General features: G+C 41.8%; 1 protein-coding gene across 4 annotated transcripts; it reads right to left on the minus strand.

Annotated features, from left to right (window-relative positions):
- Positions 1 to 5,020: 5,020 nt before the first annotated feature.
- Positions 5,021 to 21,950, minus strand: smarca4a (SWI/SNF related BAF chromatin remodeling complex subunit ATPase 4a). Of its 4 annotated transcripts, none has more exons than XM_084926734.1 (34): positions 21,806 to 21,950; positions 19,924 to 20,186; positions 19,537 to 19,669; positions 18,467 to 18,916; positions 15,016 to 15,114; positions 14,669 to 14,924; positions 13,543 to 13,669; positions 13,228 to 13,401; positions 12,927 to 13,100; positions 12,619 to 12,789; positions 12,482 to 12,529; positions 12,240 to 12,370; positions 12,033 to 12,096; positions 11,843 to 11,955; positions 11,592 to 11,739; positions 11,296 to 11,459; positions 11,117 to 11,183; positions 10,885 to 10,995; positions 10,544 to 10,786; positions 10,351 to 10,464; positions 10,130 to 10,237; positions 9,953 to 10,039; positions 9,776 to 9,822; positions 9,528 to 9,694; positions 9,283 to 9,446; positions 8,949 to 9,176; positions 8,258 to 8,335; positions 7,946 to 8,164; positions 7,314 to 7,576; positions 7,110 to 7,215; positions 6,901 to 7,002; positions 6,645 to 6,777; positions 6,410 to 6,549; positions 5,021 to 5,712 (listed from the first exon to the last, which is right to left on the minus strand). In XM_084926734.1, exons 2-34 carry the CDS (start codon positions 20,143 to 20,145, stop codon positions 5,680 to 5,682), a joined length of 4,884 nt encoding a protein of 1,627 aa, XP_084782860.1. In that variant the 5' UTR covers positions 20,146 to 20,186; positions 21,806 to 21,950; the 3' UTR covers positions 5,021 to 5,679. The 4 variants fall into 4 exon arrangements, with proteins under 4 accessions (XP_084782860.1, XP_084782858.1, XP_084782859.1 ...); XM_084926732.1 differs by having other exon boundaries at positions 8,910 to 9,176; XM_084926733.1 differs by having other exon boundaries at positions 12,482 to 12,532; positions 21,806 to 21,949.
- Positions 21,951 to 23,530: the final 1,580 nt, after the last annotated feature.

Here is a 23,530-nt window from a genome sequence, read left to right on the forward strand (position 1 = left end):
CCACGTAGTGTCGTAGTTTATTAAGCACAAGCGTCCTGTACTAAACATTTGCACACCTTTAACCCTGCATTTAATTGCATTGTTTTCAGACCTTTGCTAACTTCCTTGGATTGCGGCTACAAACAGCAGTTACCCCCATCCTCTGCTTGTGTTACACCCTATCGCTGAAACTATGTCAGTAAGTTATGCTAACTGGCATTTTTTTTCTTTCTCTTTTTTTTACTAGCAAAAACACACATGGCCTTTCGCCAGCACAGATTTGCCTTCTTTTTCTTTCGTTATGCATAATCCCAACCTCCCGACCTTCTGTCAACAATTTCTGGTTCTTCTTGTCTCCACAGCCCTTTTCTCAATCGTCACTTCTCCCTAAAAACTAACTAACTAAGTTTTCATCTCCAACCCCCCTTTTTTACTTTTACTTTCCTTAAATCTGGTTCTTCCAGATGAAGCAAGTTTTCGGCTTCACCTTTGCTCTGACACCACAGTGGGACAATAGAGAAGTCACAGCTTTTAGCTGTATTAACTATTTCAGACACAGTTTTGTGTGTTCAGCTACACCAGTGGAACTGCTGCCAGAGCGAGGACACATTACTGGATTTTTTTTGACTGTTGTTATGGCTGGGTGTGGCTCCATGGATCAGTAGTGCACAATAACTACTTTCTTGGCAGAAGATACATTTCTCCTGAAAATAAGATAAGTAACTACAAGCTAAAATATCCTGTAGTACAGGAAGTGAGTGATACAAATACATCTCAACAGACAATATTTACAGGGGAACTGCAAAGGAAATAGCAACCACAAAAGAGAGTACATAAGTGTGTGAAACCTTCAGTCTTGCTAGCGGCCAGCCGGGAGCAACTTTTTTACACCTGACCAGCTGCTCTTAATGCAAATATCTAATTAGCCAATCACAAGGCAGCAGCTCAATGCATTTAGGCATGCAGACATGGTCAAGATGTTTTGCATCAAACTGAGCATCAGAAAGGGAAAGACAGGGGATTTAGGTGGATTTGAATGTGACACAGTTGTTGGTTCCAGATGGGCTGGTATGAATATTTCAGAAACTACTGAGATGACCACATGACCATCTATGGGGTTTATAGAGGATGGTCTGAAAAAGACAAAACATTCAGTGAGCAGCAGCTCGCTGGGAGAGAAAGCCTTATTAATGCCAAAAGTCAGAGGAAAATATCCAGACGGGTAAAAGTAATTACAGTCGTTACAAGCAAGATGTACAGAAGAGCATCTTTGAATGAACAACATGCTGAACCTTGAAGCAGATGGGCCACAGCAGCAGAAGACCACACCCGGTGCCACTCGTGTCAGCTAGGAGCACTCAAAGCTGAGTACAATTTACCTTATGAGTGGAAAGTCACCATCATGTCAACTGGCGGTTTTCTCAGTCAGATCAACTCCACACTTGTGGCATTTCAGAAAACCAGCATGGAGACAAAGAAAATGCTGAACTTAAAGCTTCAAAACAGGACTGCACAAACCAAAGGGGGATATTACAAGGGCTACATCCTTCTGTCATTTGCAGTCTATGGCTGGGACATCGCCCCAACATGCTAACCAAATCAAAACATCGCAGCAAAAGCACAAATGCCCCTGGGCGCAGTAAGAGGAAATAATATCATATGATTAGTAATGCTTAACTAACAGATGAATTAATAAATGAATGAATGTGGTCTGTGTCTGCTCCTGCTCCCTACTTTTTTCACTTTTACTGATTTGTTTATTAGATTAAGAAATGTATACAATAATCCTCATATGAATAACAGGTGTATTGGTGTATTTTTCACATAGTAAAACATACATGTGAATAAGGCTCGTTGCATAAATGTGCTCACATTTCTATACAGCAGTGAGTGAACAGCCCTGGACACAGGTGCACTGTAAATGTTTATTACTTTATTCATGCAAAATTATACAAAGCTGTATTAGTTATTGAAGGTACAAATATCTCAAATACATTTCTTAAATATCTCATTTAAATTCTATATTTTGCGGATCCATGAGGAATAGGATTTGTCTCTTGAGGTGAGATCATATTCCTCATTTTTGAAGCCATGGTCTCCTTCCTCCTCTTCTCCGTGGTCTGACAGTAGACAGTCAGAGACTCCTGTACAAGTGTACCACACATATTGTGTGTCTCTGAGCACATACTGTGTGTCTTTTAATGTATTTCTGTGGTTGGGTTGTCTCCCTCTTGTGTCTACACCTTCTCCTGAATCTCTCTTATCTGTAGTTTCCCTCAATCTCCTGTTTTTTCCATCACATAACAGACATGATGTGAGGAGAACACAGAGATTTAAGAGGTTACTGTGGTATTATTAAGTAAGTCAAATGATACATTTTTACTAGAGCCATGTTTCCTGCCATTTCCATTTCTTTCTTCCTGTGAGGAGCTGCTTCATGGCCTCTCCTTGGTGAGGTTGATCTGCCAGCACTCTTCTAAGGAAAGACTTTTCTGTGGGGTCCTGGTAATAAACACATTGTATGTTGTTAGATCTGTTTTTTAGGTTCTGGTATTTTTTTTGTAACTTTCTTTCTTGTTGATCTTTTTAGAATTAACGGTATTCCGATGGTTTTCCTTCTTTAGTTTACAGGTTGTTGGCACTAATACTTTGAGACGGTCTTTAATTGAAGACTCACTCCTTCAAGAATGTCAGAGTCTGAACCCAGAGAGAAAAAGCTTCAACTGTTCACTGTGTCCTGGCGGAAATTTCTAAACCCCGAGATGACAACTGTTCCTAACCTTGGCTCCAAGAGACACAGGTCTGTGAAAATGAGACGGTGGAGCACACGTTCACGTTGTCGTGCAAGGAGGCAAATTCAAAAGTATTCCTGCAACTCCTTAAAGCATCTTGAGGAGCAGAAGGAAGAACTGAAACTGAACTGGAAGCTGTGTCAGCCAATCAAAGCGGGAGCCTTTGCCTGACACCTGGCTGAGGGTCTCATGAAAGATGTTAAGGGTGCCTCTTGGCAGCTGGCAGCACCACAGCCACAAAAGGGAACCTCAAGTCTGCTGTGCGTTTTTTCAGATAACATCAAGCCTGTTTATATGGCATGCAGATTATACTCCATCCCCTTAAACAGAGAACAATGAAAGAGAGCTCACACAACTGGAGCTGCATCGGCAGGAAGACCAAGCAGAGCAGAACCAGAGAGATCTTCTCTGCAGAATGTATCACAGAGTCGTAAAAAACAACAAGAAGAAGACGTTGTTTTGTTCACTACATGCAATCTAGAGAAGATCAATCCTGCATGAACAGTGAAACCACCACCCCAAGCATCAACACCTCACCAACCAACCGATGAGCACTGAATGAAAAGAACATCACAAACATCAGTGTTAAATTATTTTTTAGAATTAAACAGCACTTGCTTACTTAATAGGGTACTTACTGCCATATTGTTTTAGTTGCTAACAAACATGTTATATACTGCAGATACTTCCAGTAATGACTCAAAAATCCGTTGCTGTAAAAGTTCAAAAGGTCAGGAAAGCTTATTCTGTTTCTGCAAGTCATGTTTCTAGTGACGCCTTGTTCTCTGGATACAACTGAATGTCTTTGTTCAGGGGAAATTTTCTTTGTGTAAGAATTTCATTTTATACACAAAGAAAATAACACTGTTAAGCTTGATACTAATTGTAATTGTAGACTTCGTATGGTGAGTATGTGTGGGGAGACTTCAAACTGTGCTCACAGAGACAGTCTCTATCAGGGTCCCTGAAATCTGTGCTACACCTCAGATTAATGTTGTTTTGTAAGAATGACAAAAAGACACAATAAACATTTAGATCTATCTATATGTTGCTAAAAGATGTCAGGCACATTTTTAATGCAACACTGGCAAGATAAATATTCCTGGTAATCTCGAGCACTGACAGGAAGTAGAAAACTACTAATGGTTTTGTTTTCTTTGCCTACAATAATTGATATAACACACTGGCAGCAGGGAGGGGAGCTGACACTGAATTAAACATTTTAATTTCTGAAAATATTTTCAGAAAATTTTACAATAACTTCAAATATAAATTCCACACACAAACTGCATTTACTGGATTTAATAAGCAACTTCTGATTCTGTTTGTGCTTTGCTGACTTTGAAATATTGTATTTTATATGTAATCTATCAATTTTCTTACTTGCTTGTCCAGTTTAGGGCGGTTGGCAGCTTGGGCCTGTCCCAGCTATGAGAAAGCAAAAGGCAAAGACATACATAGAAAGATTCACACCTATGGCTGATTTAGAGTCACTGACTAATCTATAAACCAGAGTACCAGGCACAAAGAGAACATGCAAAGTCCACACAGAAAAGCCCCCTAGTGGATTCTGAACCAGGAAACCTTTTGCTGTGAAGTGACAGAGTGCACGACTTAATACTATTCCACTACTCCTACCCATCCACCCCTTGCTTTAACATCATAATTTAATATTTCTATCTGAATTTCTATAACACCGCCCAAAAGTCTTGAGTCTCCTGTCACTTTCAAATATTTTGCTTCCAAGGAGCCAAATCTTTTGAGAAAAGTTCTCCAGCTTTCTGAAGCTCTTTCAAAGTTCTTTGGACATTGGCTGCTTTTTCACTCGTTTTCAGTCCCGTCCTCGTACCCGATCATTTCAAAGGAACACTTTTGTTGTTTAAACCACTAAGCCCTGCTCTTAAGAATCATTCAAGCATTAAATATGAACCCAAAAAAAAAAACACATTTTAAATAGTATGTCTGGGCACTTTGTTGATAGCAACCTGTTTGTAGCAATATGATGATACCAAAAATCTATTACTGAATAGATTATAAATAGATGCATAGTGAAGCTATTGATGAAAAAATACCTACAACACATGAACTGTATCTGAAAGTCATGCTTTTAAGAAATGGGAACTAATAAATGTGTTTGATTTTGTGGTTAACCGTCCCAGTGTATAAATACACTCAGAGACAGCCAGGCTTGATAACAACACTTGGTTGTAGGCTAAGAGTGTATTTGAAACAGTGACGACAACAATGAATAATTATGAGATGCCTTTATTGTACTTTTTTTGGAATCCAGTGCCACAGACACAAGAAAATGGTCCAATCCCTCCCTCCCCCAATACAAACAGCCTGACAGGAAGGGTCTGCAGGGCGGGGGGGTGTACCGTGATCCCGCTTGTAGTCTTAAATTAAACACAGATAATAATGAAGACACATCCAGGTGCATTTCAACAGACACGCACGACATGCATTCAAAAAGGGGTTTTAAAGAACGCAGCGAGTCCTGGTTCACACGTATGCTCTTGTCCCAAAAAGTAAAAGACGACAAAATTAATACCACTTAAAAAACAGTTTGCTGTCTTTATGGCCGTCAGTCTATAATAATTCAGGCTCTGTCATTTTTCCCACTTACAGAAAAGAGAAAATCAAGGGCAAAGAGACACACTACTATTCATAATGGGAAAATGGTTTAAATATGGAAGTGGATGGTTCATAGCTTTCATATTTTAGTTTTTTTTTTATTATGTTTTTTAATTAATGGTATGCTTTAATGAGAATACAGTTGTCTCACTAAAAATCATTCTCATCTAGGTAAAACTAGGCCTGTCCACTCAATCTGCAGTATCTAAGTAAAATATATAAAGTCCAGTCAAGGGCTCAGTGGGTCGTTGGTCCAATCAGGAGGCGGATCACTTCAGTCTTCCTCGCTGCCACTGGCTGAACGCTCCTGAAGGAAACGGAAACAAAGATTTACTTTCACTATTCAACAATACCTTGAGACTACACAAGCACAGAGTGCCCATCAAAAGTACCGCAAACACCACAAAACACGAGTGGCGTGGAAATGATCCCAGCTCAGACCTAGAATAGAATGACTGGGTTGTTGTGAACTGTCTGAAGGAATCACCATTACCAGCACACCAGACAAAAGATGTGGCAATCATCATGATGATCAATGTATTTGATTTTGGTATTTTAAGTTTGTAAAATGAACAAGAAAACATTATTTACCATCAAAAAATGTATGATTATGAGAAGTTGTTAGAGAATAGCTGCTCAATTGTAGCAAGAATTTGAATCCTGGTCAGTTTGGCTGCATTTTATAATCCACATTATATCTTTAAAAACAAATCTTGTGTAACTGAAATTCAAATGTAAAATATATTCATTAAAACAAAGCCCCTGTGTCAAATACTTGTGTGTCACACAGGGATTTGTTTTAATGATTTAAAACAGGAAAACATCTGAGAGAGTGAATGCAGAACCGTTCTTCTGCTCATTCTTTCCAACAGGTTCTAAAGGGAACTCAAAGCTCTGTCGTTGTGACGGGAAAATCTGTCATTTAAATACATTAACATGAATGCAGAAGATTCAAGCTTTGGCGTGTGTGTGTGTGTGTGTTCGTTCTCCTGTTCTGCTCTCACCTCTTCCTGTTCCTCCTCGCTGTCGTCGTCGCTTACCACAGGTTTAGCCCGGGCTCCGCGGCCCCGCCGCCGTTGTCCTTTCCCTCCTCTCTCCCCCTTCTCTTTCCGGCCCAGTTTAATCTTGACCTTCACTGAACGACCTGATGAGGGATCAAAGATTCCAAACAAAATAATGCTGAGTGAGCCTCACCGCCCGCTGATGCTATAAAAGCTACCGTGCCTCTCCGATACTCACATTCAGACTCCGAGCCTTCATCCACCTCCTCCTCTTCCTCCTCGCTTTCTTCTCCATCGCTTTCATCCTCCTTCTCGATCTTCTGTCTCACGCTGGTGAAGACGGACTGGAGCACAATGGAGTCCTCGTAGATCTAAAAAAAAAATAAATGGTTAAAGAGAGAAACAAAGTTAGCTTCCAAAATAGGAAAACTTGTAAGTTAAATGAGTTGAATATATCAAACACTGGTGAGCGTGTGCTGCTTAGCATCACTCACCAAAGAGCCCTCCAGGTTGAAAGTCTGGGCGTTCTGACACAGCAGCATCACATCCTTCTCCAGGTCGTTCAGGCTGCGGTATTTGTGGCTGCGGATCCGCTCCTGATGCACGGAGAGAGAAACAACAGGCAGCAGTCAGATATGCAGGATTTAATAGAAATACATATATATTAAAAAAACCCATTGATGAGGTAATTTTTGATCCTCACCTTGATCTTTCTGAAGTCCACTGGTTTGCGGATGAGCTCATAATACTCGGGCAGCTCTTTGCGAGATGGGAGCTGGATGAAGACTTCGCTCAGTTGTCGGCCATTGCTGCAAAGACGAGGAGACAAGTTAGTTAAAAATGCAATCAAACTAAATTTTCACGCCTTCTGCTAATCCTGCACTCTTCAGAAGAGCGGTCTCCTTACCCGTCCTTGTATTTGATGACAGCGTCAACAATCTTCCTCATCTTCTTAGTGAGAGATGGAGGGTTAGGAGAGAGCTTCTCAGCAGGTGGGCGACCCCGTTTCTTTGCTTTCTTTCCATCGTCGTCCTTGTCCCGCCCGCGGCCGCTGCTGGAGCTGGGTGTGGCCGGGCCACCGTCGTGATCACGGTCTCTCTTGCGCTTTCTGGTCGTCTTCTTGTGACGCACTTCCTCTTCAATGTCCTCTAGATTGCCTTCTTCTATGGCCTGTTCAAAGAGAAATACAGTTGAAAACTCATTTAATAGAAAAACGTGAGTTGTAGGTCCATGAGTTGTAAGAGCGACTCTTTTACGAAAGCCAGAACTGGCATTTTTAAAACCCGGCAACGAGAGAAATGGCTACACAAAAACCAACAATAAGCCATAGACTGTAGCCTCAATGTGCTCTATTGTTGTGTACTGTTTGTGTCGCATACAAATGACATCACAGACTTTCAGAGGCATTGCTATAGCAACCCTACGTACATTAGGTGGAACTCTACAGTAATGAAAAAACGACCGAAACCGAGTAGAGGCTGAACTAGTGGAAAAAGACCTAATATCGATTCAGCTGTCAGTATTTGGGTCTCATCCCACCTTGAGCCACTGCTTCTCTGTGAGCGAGTCGCTGTAGTCCACCTCCTTGCGCTGGCGCGACCCTCTGCCAAACATCTTCTCCTCCTCCTCCTCGCAGGTTAGCCTCTCAACCTCAGCGTCGTCTTTCAAAATCCAGCCGGGCAGATCGTCCTCCTCCATCAGACGGGGTTTCCTCTTAGGGTTACGGGCCTCCTCGCGGCGTCTGTCTAGATCCATACGCTGAAATGAAAAACAAAACAAAAAACAGTGTGATTAGAGTCAGATTCAAAAAGTTTAAAAGTGTCTAATAACTGACATGAAACCAAGACAAACCATGAACTGTTCAAACTCCTCTTCGCTCCTCGCGATCATCTGATTGACGGTCTCATCATCAGGCACTTCGTCTTCCTCCTGCAGATAAATGAGACGGGCTGAATGAGCGATGGCTGACTGCAGATTTGTGGCACCTCAGACCCAAGTCTCTGAACTAATGACTCTCAAGCACAAATGGAAAGCCAAGCAGCAATATGAATTACTAGCAATTCATTGAACATTACTATGCTTTACGTAGACACTGTAAATATCACTTGCAGTTACAGGATGCACTAGATGACTAACGCTGTGCAAATAAAACTGATACTAAAAGTAAAGGTAAACAAATCCTTAACTTTGCATGAAAGAGTTTAAAGCCATAAAGAGGGGAAAAGGAAAGAAAATATAAAACGGGAAAAGCTTTTATGTTAGAGTGAAGGATAAAGTATCATATTAACCATCAAAGGTTTGTGCAGAAGCAGAAATACATAGGGGAGAAAGGGAGAAGTCTGGATTGATGAAAGCTCACAAATCCTGAGAAAAGAGGGGAAAATAAGGAAAAGAGACAGAAAGAGGAGAGGGGGGGGGGAAGGGAGAGAATGAAGAGGTGGGGCAGCGCACAGGCGGACGTGGGCGGGTGGGCGATGTGGGAACAGGTTTAGATCACACCCACCCACGCCCCCCTAGTGCGGCAGCCTCCTCGAGCCCCGACCTCGTCCTGCTCCTCGTGCTCCAGAATAGCCTGTAAGAAGGCCCGACGTTCATAGCCTGAAGACTTCTGGTCAAACATGCCGGCCTGGATGACCTTCTGGTCCACGTTCAGCTTGTACTTGGCTGCTGCCAGGATCTTTTCCTCCACGCTGTTGACGGTGCAGAGGCGCAGCACGCGCACCTCGTTTTGCTGACCGATACGGTGCGCTCTATCCTGGGCCTGCAAGTCCTGTAGGGAGCGCGCACAGACAGTTTAGGTGGAATCGCTATGCAGAAAGCAAACATGTTCACAACAAACAAGCCATTTCCTGAACTTCTTTGTGCACAGAAATTACCTGGTGCGGGTTCCAGTCACTGTCAAAAATGATGACAGTATCAGCAGATTGCAGGTTCAGGCCAAGACCTCCAGCCCTGGTGCTGAGCAAGAACACAAAGTACTCAGAGGCGGGGTCGTTGAACGTCTTCAGCAGCATGCCACGATCCTCTGCTTTGGTGGTACCTAAGAAAACATCACGCTTTGTTAGTGACTCCCAGTAGTTCAATATGACTCTCTTATAGTTAACAGCCAAAAGGTTCTCACCATCCAGACGCAGGTACTTGAAATTGCGGTACGCAAAATAGTCCTCCATGATGGTCATGAGTGAGGTCATTTGACAGAAGAGCAGCACTTTGTGGTTGGTGGCCCTCAGCTTGGGCAGGATACGATCCAGCAGCTCAAACTTTCCAGAGGCACGATACAGGTCAGGGCTGGACAGGGAAAAGGAGAATATGAGTGACACTGACCGAGCACCTAACATTTATCCACAGACAGTTTTTAGCTTTACGTACCCTGTGATGATTCCACCAGAATAACCGAGATGCTCCGAGAAGGACTCCTGTAAAACAAGTAAAAATGATTAATATCATATGTTTTTTTTGTATTTCAGCTTTAAAACATCTGTTCTACTGTCTTTTAAAAAGATTTACTGGTATCATGATTTAAATGGTGGTGTTTGTGTCTGGTACCTCAATGTGCTGGAACATGAAGGGGTGATTGCATATCTTCCTCAGCTGCATGATAGTGTTCATCAGGGTCTTCGTGCCACCTTTACCCTGTAAAATGAGGAGGATACATTAGGCGTCGATTATTTCAAATTTTCTTTAAATGACCACAAAAGAACTGAGTTTGAGACATCAGCTCACCTTCTTGTCTTTTTCTGAACCGTCTGTGAGCAAGACTCCCTTGGCCTGCATGTGTCTGTACAGAACCCTCTGCAGAGCTGACATGTCGCACTTTATGACATACTCCACCTGTAGAACAACAACAAGGGGAAATCTCAGCAGGGCAACTACATTTTTTGACCTGTTCTGAGCAGAAATATTTCAGTGTTGAATATGTTTTGGCAGAAGCTGTGCACACTGACCTTCTCTGGCAGCTGCGCCTCGACTTCTTTCTTGAGCCGCCGCAGCAAGAAAGGTCGGAGCACCTTGTGTAAACGTCGAATGATCAGGATGGTCTCTTCTTCATTTAGGTCAACCTTGAAACGTGAGAGAATAACGCTGATTAGAAAGTCTCCACAACTATTTCCAACAATCCCGACCAGACTGTAAACGCACCTTCTCTCCAGTCATGGCGAACGGGGCGTTGAACCACTGTTCGAAGGTGCTGCAGCTCTTGAAGATCGTGGGCAAGAGGAAATTGAGCAGGGCCCAGAGCTCGGGGAGCTTGTTCTGCAGCGGAGTTCCTGTGAGCAGCAAACGTCGTGGCGCCAAGTAGTGTGTGTTCAAGACTTGGGTCAGCTTACAGTGATGGTTCTTCATACGATGGCCTTCATCCACAATCATGTACTTCCAGCGGATCTTTGTGAAGAAGATATGGCATTTATTCAGCGTGTTTTTGACTACCATTTAAAAGGCAAAATTTAGATCTGGAAGAAGACATGACAGGACTGTCTTACCTTTGCTAACACCTGCTTATCCTTAATAATGTACTCATATGTGGTCAGCAGCACGTTGAACTTTCCGCTACGTAAAATTGGAACGAATGAACGTCGAGCAGCTGGAGACCCCTGAAAGATAAACAGATATTAAGTAAACCGAATAACTGAATTAAAAATGGTCTTTGGTATGAAGCGTTTTTGTCATGTTGCGAGCAAAGCGTGACTGAAGTACTAATGCAACATCACTGACCTTGTAGGAAACCTTCACAACAGACGGTGCCCACTTATCAAACTCATACACCCAGTTTGATAAAGTTCTGTAAACAAAAGAACAGCTCTGATTGAGGAAAAGCAGCCTTTTCTACGTGCATTTGTCATTTTTAAGCCGATGCTTTCAAAAGGGAACCGAGGAGACACGTTCACACTTACGAGAGAGGTACGATGATGAGGAAGGGCCCATTGATGCGCTTGTACTCCATGAGGTAAGTGATGAGGGCGATAGTCTGGATCGTTTTGCCTAGACCCATCTCATCAGCCAGGATGCCATTCAAGTTGTTGTTGTAAAGTGACACCAGCCACTCCAGACCTTTGATCTGAACAGTAAATGGTTCAAATAAGCTTCAGTTTACTCAGATTATCCAACATTTATTTATATAATCCACCATTAAAATCTAATCTAACAACGCTAATGTTATGCTGCTCTTTTCTGTGTCCTGATGGGCTACCTGGTATTGCTTGAGCTGCCCATTGACCAGCAGTGAGGACTGTTTATCCACTTTCTCAGTGACAGCGTGAGCCACTGCATAGTAGGACTGCAGGCCGCGGTTGAAACTTGCACTGCCGTACTCGTCGTCTACATCCTGCTTGGCGTGTCTGATGGAAGCAGAAAAAACATGACGTGTAAATTTCATAATATTATAATTAAACCAACCAGTTATAAACACAGGATAATTATAAAGTACAACAACTGTCTTACTCAATGATGTGCAGGACATCCACTTCTGATACATCTTCACTGTCGGGGTCGGGGATCTTCTTCTTCTCTTCTGTTGGAGCTGAAGACGTCTGAGGCTGGTCGTCCTCTTCCTCCTGACGATACAAAACAAAACGGGATGTCAGAAAGCTGCTCCACCACCACAAACACAATCTGAAGCTGCGTTACATACCTCCTCCTCCTCTTCCTCTTCTGAACCGCTGCCTTCACTGTCGGAGCGTGGCGCTACTTCGTATCTGAGAAGGAACATAAGGATAGAAAAAGAGATAAGCGAGTGCCTTGTTGTTTTGCTGGAGGATGAAACACGGCTTTTGCACAGATATTCCAGACACTGAATTTAAATAATTTCTACAGAAATCAAGACAGACTTGACGCTTACCCTGGGTTCATTTCAAGCCAGGCTTCCAGCTGCCCGGCCTTGGGTGCTTCCACACCCGTCAGGATCTTTCCACTGTCTACATGGATGACCTTGACTGGTAGGTCACTCATTTGACTAGTCTCATCTAAAGGCTGGGAGAGGAAAGGAGGGAAACCAAAACAACAACAAAGAATACACATTAAAAATGGGCGTGATCTCTATGGTAGAGTTTCCTTAAAGTAATTTTACTGTTTGACACTCACCTCTCCGTCAGGTCCCAGAGCAGGAGCAGCTCCCTCTGGAGCCTCGGGCTTCTGAAAGCATCGAATAATTTTAGGTTTTTTTTCTCTCTTTATGTGGATGAAATTTTACATTACTCTTCTATATTTAATTCATGTACCTTCTTTTTCTTCTTCTTCTTTTTCTTCTCTTTGAGTGCTTGTGCAGCCTTGTGTGCGCGCACCAACTCAGTGAGGTTGGCCACGTACTCGTCTGTCTGCTGTAGCAGGTACGCCAGGCGCTTGTCTTTCTTCTGGTCGATAAGTTTACGATAACCTTCTTCATCTTCAGCCTGGGAGGGGATTCGCACAGAGGTCAGATCATTTTGTGACACAAATAAACGTCAAATATAATTCCTATCATGCATTTCAGAGACTGTGCTCCTTCCGGCAGATACAGACTCATTTTGAAAGACTGAGAAAGTCTCACCATCAGCCTCCGCATCCTCTCCTTTTCAATGCGTTCATTCTCTTTCTTCTGCTCGCGCTCAGTGTTGGCATGATAGGTGGCGACAGCTTTGGTGGCCTTCTGGATCTTTGCTGTGATGGAGCGGTGATACTCCTTAAAGTCCTTGGCATGCTGCAGGATGCTGTTGAGGTATTCCTTTGAAAAACAAATGCTTAAATTAGACTCTTTACATTAACTACACCTCATCATATTTGTTTTAACAAATATCACAATATAAAACATCCAATTAGACGCCTTAAGATCTTTTAGAAATCGTCTGTACCTGGTGTTTCTGGCGCCGTTTGCGCTCTTGTTCAATCTTCTGCTGTTTCTCCAGCTTCTCAGTGATACGAGCCTCACGTAGAGACTGCCGTTTGCTGCGTTTATAGGCCTTAGCATTAAGGGCAGTTTCCAAAGCAGTGTCACGACGCATGCAAACAACAACCTCCTGGCGCAACTACAAGCACAGAAAAGGAAGACAATATAAGTTTTTCACTGGGAAAAGTAAAGAAGAGAAAACAAAACTGATTAAATATGCAGAGTTCAGTTGTCTGGATTATAAACACATTTGCAGGTAGCAGCAGATACGTTTATCTACCTGTCTCTGGAAGTTAAGCAGCCTGAGGGCCTTGAGCTCGATGGTGGCTTTGGTGCGTAGATCACCAGCTAGAGAGCCAGGCAGGTTCTCAAGCTCCTGTATACGGTGAGAAATACGAGCCTGAAGCCTGAAAATTTTAAAAATAGAAATATTAAAAAGATTAAGTTGAAACCATTATTTTTCTCCCTCCATACAAAAGTAGAAGAACCCTCAAAGTGATGGATGTCTCTGTGTCATCAGTTCAGGGATTTAATTTCATATTCAAACTGGAAACATCTAGTTTCTCAGATTTTTTTAATCTTACTATAATGCCAATATTTATGTTGTCAATCACATCCCGAGCAGTACAGAATTTTTTAAGGCCGACACCAATATTTAGTGATATTTCGATATCTAGGCCGATATTCTTTTTCCTTCACACTCACCAAACATAAAAACATTAGCCTAGCATTTATTATGTATAGTGGTTTATTTACTTGTTTACGCTCTGCTCAGATTAGCTGGTTGTTGTGTTTGTGGCATTCTGAATGGGTTGCCAAAAAGGAAGTTGCACAGTGCCCTCTGGTGGACAAAATATGCAACATCAACACTCATGACATCAGCGAAGAATGTTTCTCTCATCTCTTTTTTTTCTTTTTTAAACTTTTAATGGTTTTAATCATCAGCCAGCATTAATGTAGACACAGATAGATGGGCAAAAAGCTAATATCAGCTAATAATATCAGTTTGCTGATGAACTGATTGGGCGCTACCATCAATTATTCCTTTTAGCTTAACTGTGCAACTTATTGGTCACGTGCAGCTTCTCAGGTTGTGGGATAAAATTCTCACTAAGATGCTTTGGGCTGCAACTACATAAAATCTTTTCTTTTTAAAGAAAACTAAGACACCAACCAATTTGAATAACACCAGTTATGAATTTCAAACTTAAGTAGAAAACAACGATATGGAAATAGAATTATAAATTACAAAGTGATGTTTTATTATTTATTTTTAACTTTTTTTGTCATATTAGAGGGAGCAAGAAATGAGCTCCTGACAATTTTCATCATTCATGTTCAAGGACAAAATATTTGCTGTGTAGCTCAGTATTGTTTGCCATTCCACGTCATTTCCTTTTCCTCACCTGTACTCTCTCTCCTGGAGGATCTCCACTGGATCAAGCCCACGAGGTTTTTGGATGGGGGTTATGCGATTCTGCTTCTGGTGTAGCATCATGGGAGGGGGCTGTGCAGGCTGTCCTGGCGACTGTGTCTGAGGGGGCATGACAGGAGAGGCTGCTGGAGGCACTGAGGGAGGAGCAGGAGAAGGTCGGCCTGTGGGCTGGGGTGGAATTAACTTCTGGGGAGGGTTGGAAGGGGCAGCAGCGTTCACCATTGGTCCTAAAAAAAGAGAAATTTAGGAAAGGTTATTTTTAATTGTAGGTATACACAAAATACACATGTGTGAAGTTGGTGCTTAACCTGGGTTTACCTTCAGGCCATGATTTGGGAGGTCCATTCGTAGGCTGGCCTTGCATACCTGGAGGAACTCCTGCAGGTCCAGGAGGAGCTATATTGGGACCTACCATACCTAAAACAAAAACAGAATCATATTAATCTGTTTTTTGACATAATTTGTAAATGCTGAACATTGTGCAATCTCTCCTGCCTATCATGGGATCAAGAGCAGGGTTATTATAGTTTTGTATTTTTTTTTAATTAGGTTTGATTTTTACTTCGTTTCAACTTTGTTTTTAATCCAGTTTAGTTTCAGTTAGTTTCTAGAGCGAATTTGCTCATTTCAGTTTAGTTTTTATTGTTTGAAAATATTTAGTTTTCATTTACTTTCAGTGCTAATTTAATGTTTGATAATTATTTATTTATGGCATATGTCATGAGCAAGATTCGGAAAAATCAGTACAGATAGTAAAATATAACCAGAGCTTTTTGAAAGCAGTTGATTCACGGGGTTGTAGACATCAAACCCTCATCAGGAAGTCTGTGGTGATAATGAGTTCTTACCAAATTAACAAATAGCCAAACTAAGGATATTTCCTCTACAATTGCACTTTAGTTACTTTCCAAGTTCACAAAAATGTTGGGTTTTTTGTGCGTTTTTTTTTTTTTTTACCCCAAAGGTCAGCAATTGGCTGCACCAGTGCACGCAGCCTGCCACTTCCTGCTGTCAGCTTTGTACCTATCCTGTATCTGACACTTGTAACAAGAAATGCCAACGCTCTCCTGGTTTATGATCGCCGACTGCTGCTTGATCTCCGTTTCTCTGCCAATCCTTTTCTGAAGTCTTAGCTGGAATTATGCCCAGATATGACGGGGTTTTAATCCCAGGAGTCCTAAATATCCATGTCTACTGTCCTTCTGGCTCCCCTTATTGATTTAATTTTGTACAAATTGTTATTACCGCTCCCATGCAAGAGCAAAGACACACTCTGGATCTGGTTTTATCCTGCAGCCTTCCTGTTTACATTGTTGAAATATCTTATCCCTTTGTTCAAAACCTACATCTGAAGCATGGCTTAATGATGTCAGTATCACTGCTAGAAGGCCGGAGAACTAAACAAAGGTGGGAAAAAGATAAGTTACATGTATCATATGACATTTTGAGAGAAAGTAGGAGTAAGTATCAAAAAAAAATTGTTGAAGCTGAGAAATCAAAGTACTTTTTCACAATCCCTAATTTCCTTCGGGATTAATAAAGTATTCTGATTCTGAAATGAGAATAATCAACACAAACCTTGTGCGACTTATTAATTCAATTCATACTCCTCCATCTGCTAATACCGTCACCTGAAATTTGTGAAAACCTCAAATTCTTTGATAACGTTGCACAAGTGAGAGCCAACATCTCCCTCCCCTCTTATGATCCTTCATTGTGACATGCTCTACTGCTTTTTACCAATTTGAACCTGTGTCTCTTCCCCAGTTGAAGAAAATTGTCACTCAGATCAAACCAGCATCTTGCCCCACTAATGTGCTCTGGGAGACTATTGGTCCAAATGTCCAATCTTAACAGCAGACTCACTTCTGGTGTTGTACCCACTTGTTTTAGACATCTGTGGTTCATCCATTGATTAAAAAAAGCAAACATGGATGCCTCTATCCTCTCTAACTTTAGACTGATTTCAAAATTGCCTTTTATGGCTAAACGTTTTAGCAAAAACTGTATTTTTACAGTTGCAGTTTTTCATAGACTCTCAGTGGATTCTGGAAACTTCCTGGTCTCATTTTAAAACTGTTCACAGCACCAAATCTGCACTTTGAAGATTTCTTAATGATCTTTTACTGCTGCTGCTTTTGATGCACTTAAAAACTAAGAATGATATGGTTATGTAATTAAAAACAAACAAACAAGAGAACACCATGTGGGAATCAAATGTAGAGCTGTAGAGTGGTTCAGGTAGGTTCAGGCCCTTCATCTACCAAGCACATAACCTTGGCCAGTCATGTTTTCTCTCTACCTTCTTCCCACGGGCCTGATTTTTAAAAAACATGGCCTTGGCTACCGTTTTTATGCAGATGACACCCAATTTTACATGCCTATAAAAAGAAATGTCAGCTCTCCTAAACTACAACTGGAGAGTCTGAAAGATATCAAAGGATGGCTCAATGTTCAGTTTAGGATCCATTTTAAGATTTTATTCTATATTTTGACATACAATACTTGGCTTCTAACTCCATATATTCCCTCAAGTTTGCTAAGGTCCATGGACCAGTTTCCCCTGGCTGTCCCTAAAACCCGGCTGAAAACCAGGGGCGACCGAGCCTTTTACGCCATCGCCCCAACTTGTGTAATAATCCCCCGGCCCATGTGAGCATGGCTCCTTCATTACCTGTTTTTAAAACACATCTTACAACTAGGGCTGCCACGATTGGTCGACTAGTCACGATTACGTCGACTATCAAAATCGTTGACGACTGATTTAATAGTCGACGCGTCATTGAAGCTTTGTAAGATCACAAAAGACGCAGGAATAAGTAGTAGGATTTAAGAGTGTAATAACAGACTGAAACAGAAGATGGCAGCACTGCATGTACAAGGATGCCAGCTGCCGTTAAACCCCGAAGAAGAAGAAGCTGTGTCCCAGAATTCATAGCGCAGCCCAGCTCAGTTTCCAACAATGGCGGCAGCTAGTTAGTGTTAATATTACTCTTATTATTCTTTCTGGGTCACAAAATAAATGTTTAACATATTTTCAGGCGGGAATGTAGCTGTGTAAACCTCAAATATCTGCTCAGTTTATCAAGACACCACATATTTTCAAAAGCGCTCCGACGTTTTCGGAGACGTCTGTTACCCACTAGCTCGATAGCTAGCCGGGAGCAAGGCTCACTAGAGCCGGTGAGAACACCGGACTCCCGGCAAGTCGTTTTCAAACCCACCGCCGTCTTTCGCTACTCAGGTTAAACATATATAAGTCACTTAGATAACTTAAAAATGTTATTGTTTGGCTTTTTTTAGTATTTTATTTGTTCCTGAGTAAATCGGTTTGGTTGAGATTAAAGTTATAGTTTTTACACAGCTGAATAAACGTCAAGAAGACAACTGATTATCAGAAGTGTGAGATGCTCGAGAATATACTCCAGTGTCCCGTTATATTTTAGATAGCAAGGAGTTTATTAAACTTCACCGAAACAATCTGCAAATTTCATTAAAATTTAATAAACTATCATCTTGTCTTTATTTTTAGTTAGCACATACCTTAAACACTTAAAGCTGTAAGTTAATGATAGTTCTATAAGAGCAGATGCATGCTGGTGCAATAAGCTGTACGTTTTACGTCCAATGGACGCATGATCTGATTAGTCGACTATCAAAATAATCGTTTGTGGCAGCCCTACTTACAACTCATCTTTATAAATTAAATTAAATTAAACATAAAATTAAACAAAAAAATTAAATTAACATAAAAAACCCTCTAACTCACCATGTTGTCTATTGTAATTTGCTGGAGCTGGTCCCGGCCCAGCACCCGGGCCACCTCCAGGCCCTGTAGAAGGTGGCATATTAGGCATTGGCTGTTGCTGCATCCCTGGCATGGGCCTCTTTCCCTGCACAGCCATCTGCAGGTGCTCTGGTAGAGGCTGACTGCGTGCCAGCATCTTGTAGGCCATAATCTGTGCCCTGAGTTGGTGTAGCTGGTTCTGGTTGAAGGGAGTGGGTCCACCTGCACCACCTGCTGCAACAGGGGGGCCCCCTGGCCCTTGGGGACCACCACGATTCGGTTGACCCATACCCTGATTTGAGTCTCCACTTCCCTCCATAGGGCCTGCTCCCGGGCCAGATGGGCCTCCAGGCATCATGGGACCAGAAGGAGGGCCATTGGCTGGGACGGGACTAGGTGCGTGCTCTGAGCCTCCTAATGGAGAGGGGTAACCTGCAGACAGAACAGAGGCACAATGGGTATGGCAAAAAGTTATCTCTGAAGTGTTAAAGAAGGTTTTATGTAATTTAAAAAACAAACAAACAAGAAAAACATATTGAATAAGGATAATAAGAGAACCAGGTGGCTGTATCTCCATGTACTATAGATAAACTCTAACACTGCTGTGGTGTCTTCTATATTCCTCCCTCTGAACAACCTCTGTTGCTTGCTGACTGTGGTTTTGTAGATGCAGCTGCTTTTGTTGTTGTCTGAAAGGGGAAGCCCCTGAACCCCGCCCCTCCTGTCACCCTGCCCAGCGCTGTCTGCTACTGCTGCTACATGAACAGCAACACAAGAGGAGAAACCGGCTGGATGGGTTTCCACACGCACATTGTATACCAGCACAACTGCATTACTGGTTTCTTTTGCAAACAGCATTTCAGGGCCAGAACTAAGTCCTATGAGTTCAGATTTTCTTCACTCAGTGTGCATTAACTCAAGTTAGAAGAGGACTGAAGATGCAGACTTTACCGCAAACGTATCAACATGACACTATGGTGTTAGTTTAGGTTTCACCTTTCTAGTCCTGACACACATTACCAAGAAGCACTTTTCTGTGTGACACAACATACCTTGGGAATGTTGATCCATCGGGCTCGGAGGGGGTCCCATCCCACTGTGTCCCCCTGGTCTCATGCCCATGCCCTTCATCTGGCCATAACGAGGGTCATCGGGCACTCCCTTCTCATGCATGGCTTCCATTGGCTGCATAAATGAAACCGAATAATCATAAATGAAACAAACACTGAAGTTTGTGCAGTGTGACACTGGAACACACTGCACAAAACAATTAACAGGAAAGACACGTAAAGTATGTAAAGTACAGAAATTATTCCACAACCACTCACTTTATCTAATGATAAATATTACTGTGTTTAAGCTATTCAAAATAATCACATGCATGTTTTAACAACAAGAAGATTGCGTTATTTGACAAAATGTCTTTTTTTTTTTTTTACTTTATGCATCTGGTGCATGTTGTCCTGAGGATATCCTGAGGGTCCCTGTGGAGGATGGGGGTGTCCAGATCCTGGAGGTCCTGGGCTAGGCCCCATCATGCTGTGGGCCGAGCCTGGTGAGGGACCTGGACTTGGCCCCATCATGCCTCCTGGAGATGGCCCTGGGCCTGGGGAGGGACCAGGGCGAGGTGTCCCTCCCATAGGGGGGTCAGGAGTGGACATCTCTCAGGGGGAACTGGGAATGTGTGGCTGCAGGAAGTACCCTTAAAAGAGACATTACAACAAGAATTAAGAAAACACATGTATACATGTTACTGTAGTTACTTAAAAAGAAAGGTGTTTCAAATAAATTCTAGACACTAGTAAAAAATACAAACTTTTTGTGTTTAAAATTAAATGAAATAATAGAAAATTTAAATGGCAATCTTTCAGTGCTTTTTTTGAAGGAAAAAAAAAAAAAAAACTCTATAACATTTTTAAAAGTTAAAAATTTCCCCTGTTATGGCCTGAAATCAAATGTCAAAATGTTTTACAAATGCTTGTTTCATCTGACCAATAATCCAAACTCTGAATATTTTAAACCAGCACTGGTGAGACAAGAATACATGAGCACATTATTTCATTGTGCCTGCTGACTTAAATGAATAACTGGTTATCTGAATTATTACATCTTTACATCTGATCACAGTCTCACATGTTTCATGTTGCTCTGTGTTAAGACAATAGTATATTTATAAAGCCGTTCACTATTGGATGCTTCATTGTAGATGTGAAATGACTATTAAAATAAAAGTGATACCGTCGCTGTTTTTCCCCCCAAATGTGACATTTGGTGAAGTACACAAGTCGTAGTGCTTAGTACCGTTAAACATGAACTACAGACAGCTGACTGATGTTTTTATGCCGTTACAGCATTTAAATGTCCACTCCTGATGTCATGCTGAAGTGTACAGATGGGCAGCTGCTGACAGGAACTAGATAATTCATATACTTTTTGCTGAATATCTGACTTTTAAAGGTCAAGTGTGTCACACAAGAGATTTAACTTTGTCTGGATTTTTTTTTTTTTTTTTTAAACACAATTAGTTAACTTGAACATCACTTCGTGGAGAAAAACTGTTACGAGACACCTCTATCGAAGAGGCCCTATTATGACACAAATTAAACCCTTTGGTTAAAACAAAAAAACAAAAAACAGAGTCTCTCTTAAATCAACAGGAGAACAGCATAATAATAAAAACTTTGCCAAAGTCCAGTTGTCTAATGTTTACATTTATAAGCCAATAACAGTTAGGCTAGCTATTGTTGGCTAACGTTAGCCAGGCCTAGCAGAATTTAAAGTTTACGTTACATTATATATGTTAACTTTAACTCTCTCCAACTCGTAATGCAACACAGTTGTAGTGGTATTCACCGGGTTGCTGGTTCCGTCTGAAAATAACACTAAAACAATAGTATTTCTACAAGGAACACAACCCGGATTTAAGACTTGTCGACTGGCTCGTTAGCGAGCTAGTTCAGTTAGCCTAGCCGGCCATGCTCTCCGAGGCCAATTAGGGCAAAAAAAGACGTGTTGTTTTGCGAGATAGTGGCCGAGATGCGGCGACATGTGAAAGGTTAGAGCATCCCTTCATCTACCAAGCTGATTGATCCAACGCGCCTCCCGTACCCCTGGCTCAGCGCTCTGCTCTTAGCACATTTCCAAAAACAATTTTCATTCATTACACACTGTCGCGCCACAGCAGCGGCACGGTAATGTCGGTCTCCTTTTCTGTAACGAAGAGGGAAAAAACCCCCACGAAAGCTCAACAATCCTCTAACAGCAGCGTGAAACGCACACAAAACTCCCTTACTGCCCAAAGAAAAATTAAAGCGAACTTACACAAGTGGTGGAAGTTGATGTTTGAAGTGTCGCCGGCTGCAAAGTCTCTCCGTTTTCCTCCTAGCCAGAAACAAAGAGCGACCTACCCAGTTGGTTTTTTTCCTTCACCCCCCCCCCCCTCGGCAGATTGTATCGCGGAGACCGGCCTGTGCGGCTCTACAGCGCCGCCTCTGCGCAGGCTCCTCGCTCACTTCCCGCATGCTCAGTGCAGCCTCCGAGATACAAGCAGGCACGAAAGCCCTAGAAGCCGGCATGGGGGATGGGTGAACGAGGCAAACACTGTATTATGGACGAGTATATTGAAATATGATTTAACCCAACACGTATCAACGTGAAAGTACGCAAATGCTCTTAGTACGCTTGAGAAACCACAATTAAATAAACTGGCACGAAAACGGTGTCGAGTGCACTTTTCTTTCATGTCATTATTGCTTTGTTTGTACCTAATAATAATATATCTTTCTAACCTTGTGGCCAATGTGTGTTGTTGATCAGCATTTAAGACACATTATTAATGATTGGTTTGCCGTTTACGCTACGAAAGGAAATACTTAAAAAATATATACATGTAAAGACACACTGTAACCCTACTATAATATGAAACAAAGAAAACAAAGGCATGTGAACCTCTAAAATGCTGAAAAGACAATTGTATTGGGTCAAACTACATATTAAGATGAATAAAATAGTTGTACTCTAAATAATTTGAATATACCATACATTATTTAGATAAAGCAGGATCATGCTCTTGTGCTTTATGTAGGGACCATCTACTTTTAATTTACCTTAATATTATTTGTTGTCATTATTCTAAAATGTGTATATGCACAGCACATACAAAAACACCATAAAATCATGTAAATCATACTTATGAGCTTAAAAAAAATGTTTCAACTGCTCATCAATCTTTTTAGCATAATCAAGAAGAATATTTACTGTCACATGGTGGAACCTAGCTGACATGTGACTGAGGAACTTAAGGAACCTGAGGTCATGACTGTGTCTTTAAGCTGGATTGGACACAATCCCATGCTAAGGTGCTCGGTATGGTAGTAAAAGGGAAACACCCAAAGTAAGAGTCAGGTTGGACTTCTGAGGGATGAGTCTCACTGGTTGGCCAAAAAGACTAGAGCTAACCACGTGGTAGGTTTTACAGGGATCTTGAGGTTATCGCTCTGTTTTAACTCCCCCACTTTTGTGTAGTTTCACTCTTTGCAGCTGTACAAACTATACCTAAATATAACTTGTCTTTTTGTCTAACATCCATGCAGTCACTGTAAAGGAAGAGAAGACTGCATCAGAATCCATAAATATCCATTATTTCAACTATAACATAATCAATATAAAAGTGTTTTATTTTATTTTAAGCCTCATGCACTCATTGAGGTGCAGTTGAAGCTGAACCAAGAAATGGCCTACGTTCACATCAACACATGCTCCTTTGGATAGAAGGACAGAATCAAAACCAACATACAAGTCTGAAATGGTCTGGATGTTTTGGCTATGTTTTTTCTCCCAGTTCTTGCAGAAGGCAGCTCTCCTGAGACCTTCCAGGACAGACTGAAATGGAAATTTGTGGCTAGTAAAGGTGCCACCTGAGGGAACTGGAGGCCCCCTCCGGAAGACTGATGACTCATTGTCCTGGGTTATCACATACAGGGGAAGCAAACTGAAAAACAGCAGGGATTCTGAGCAACCATTACTACCTGAACTTTAGTACCGTTT

The sequence above is a fragment of the Perissodus microlepis genome, chromosome 4, assembly GCF_051167445.1.
Source record: "Perissodus microlepis isolate ML-2025 ecotype Zambia chromosome 4, ASM5116744v1, whole genome shotgun sequence".
NCBI classification, from domain to species: Eukaryota; Metazoa; Chordata; class Actinopteri; order Cichliformes; family Cichlidae; genus Perissodus; species Perissodus microlepis.

Coding starts and splice junctions, on each gene's coding strand:
- smarca4a (XM_084926731.1), bottom strand. CDS start 20,145: ATGTCCACTCCTGACCCCCCTATGGGAGGGACACCTCGCCCTGGTCCC. Junction 11,460..11,591: donor GGCAGCTCAAGCAATACCAG/GTAGCCCATCAG, acceptor TTTACTGTTCAG/ATCAAAGGTCTGGAGTGGCT. Junction 10,996..11,116: donor TTGTGAAGGTTTCCTACAAG/GTCAGTGATGTT, acceptor TTTATCTTTCAG/GGGTCTCCAGCTGCTCGACG.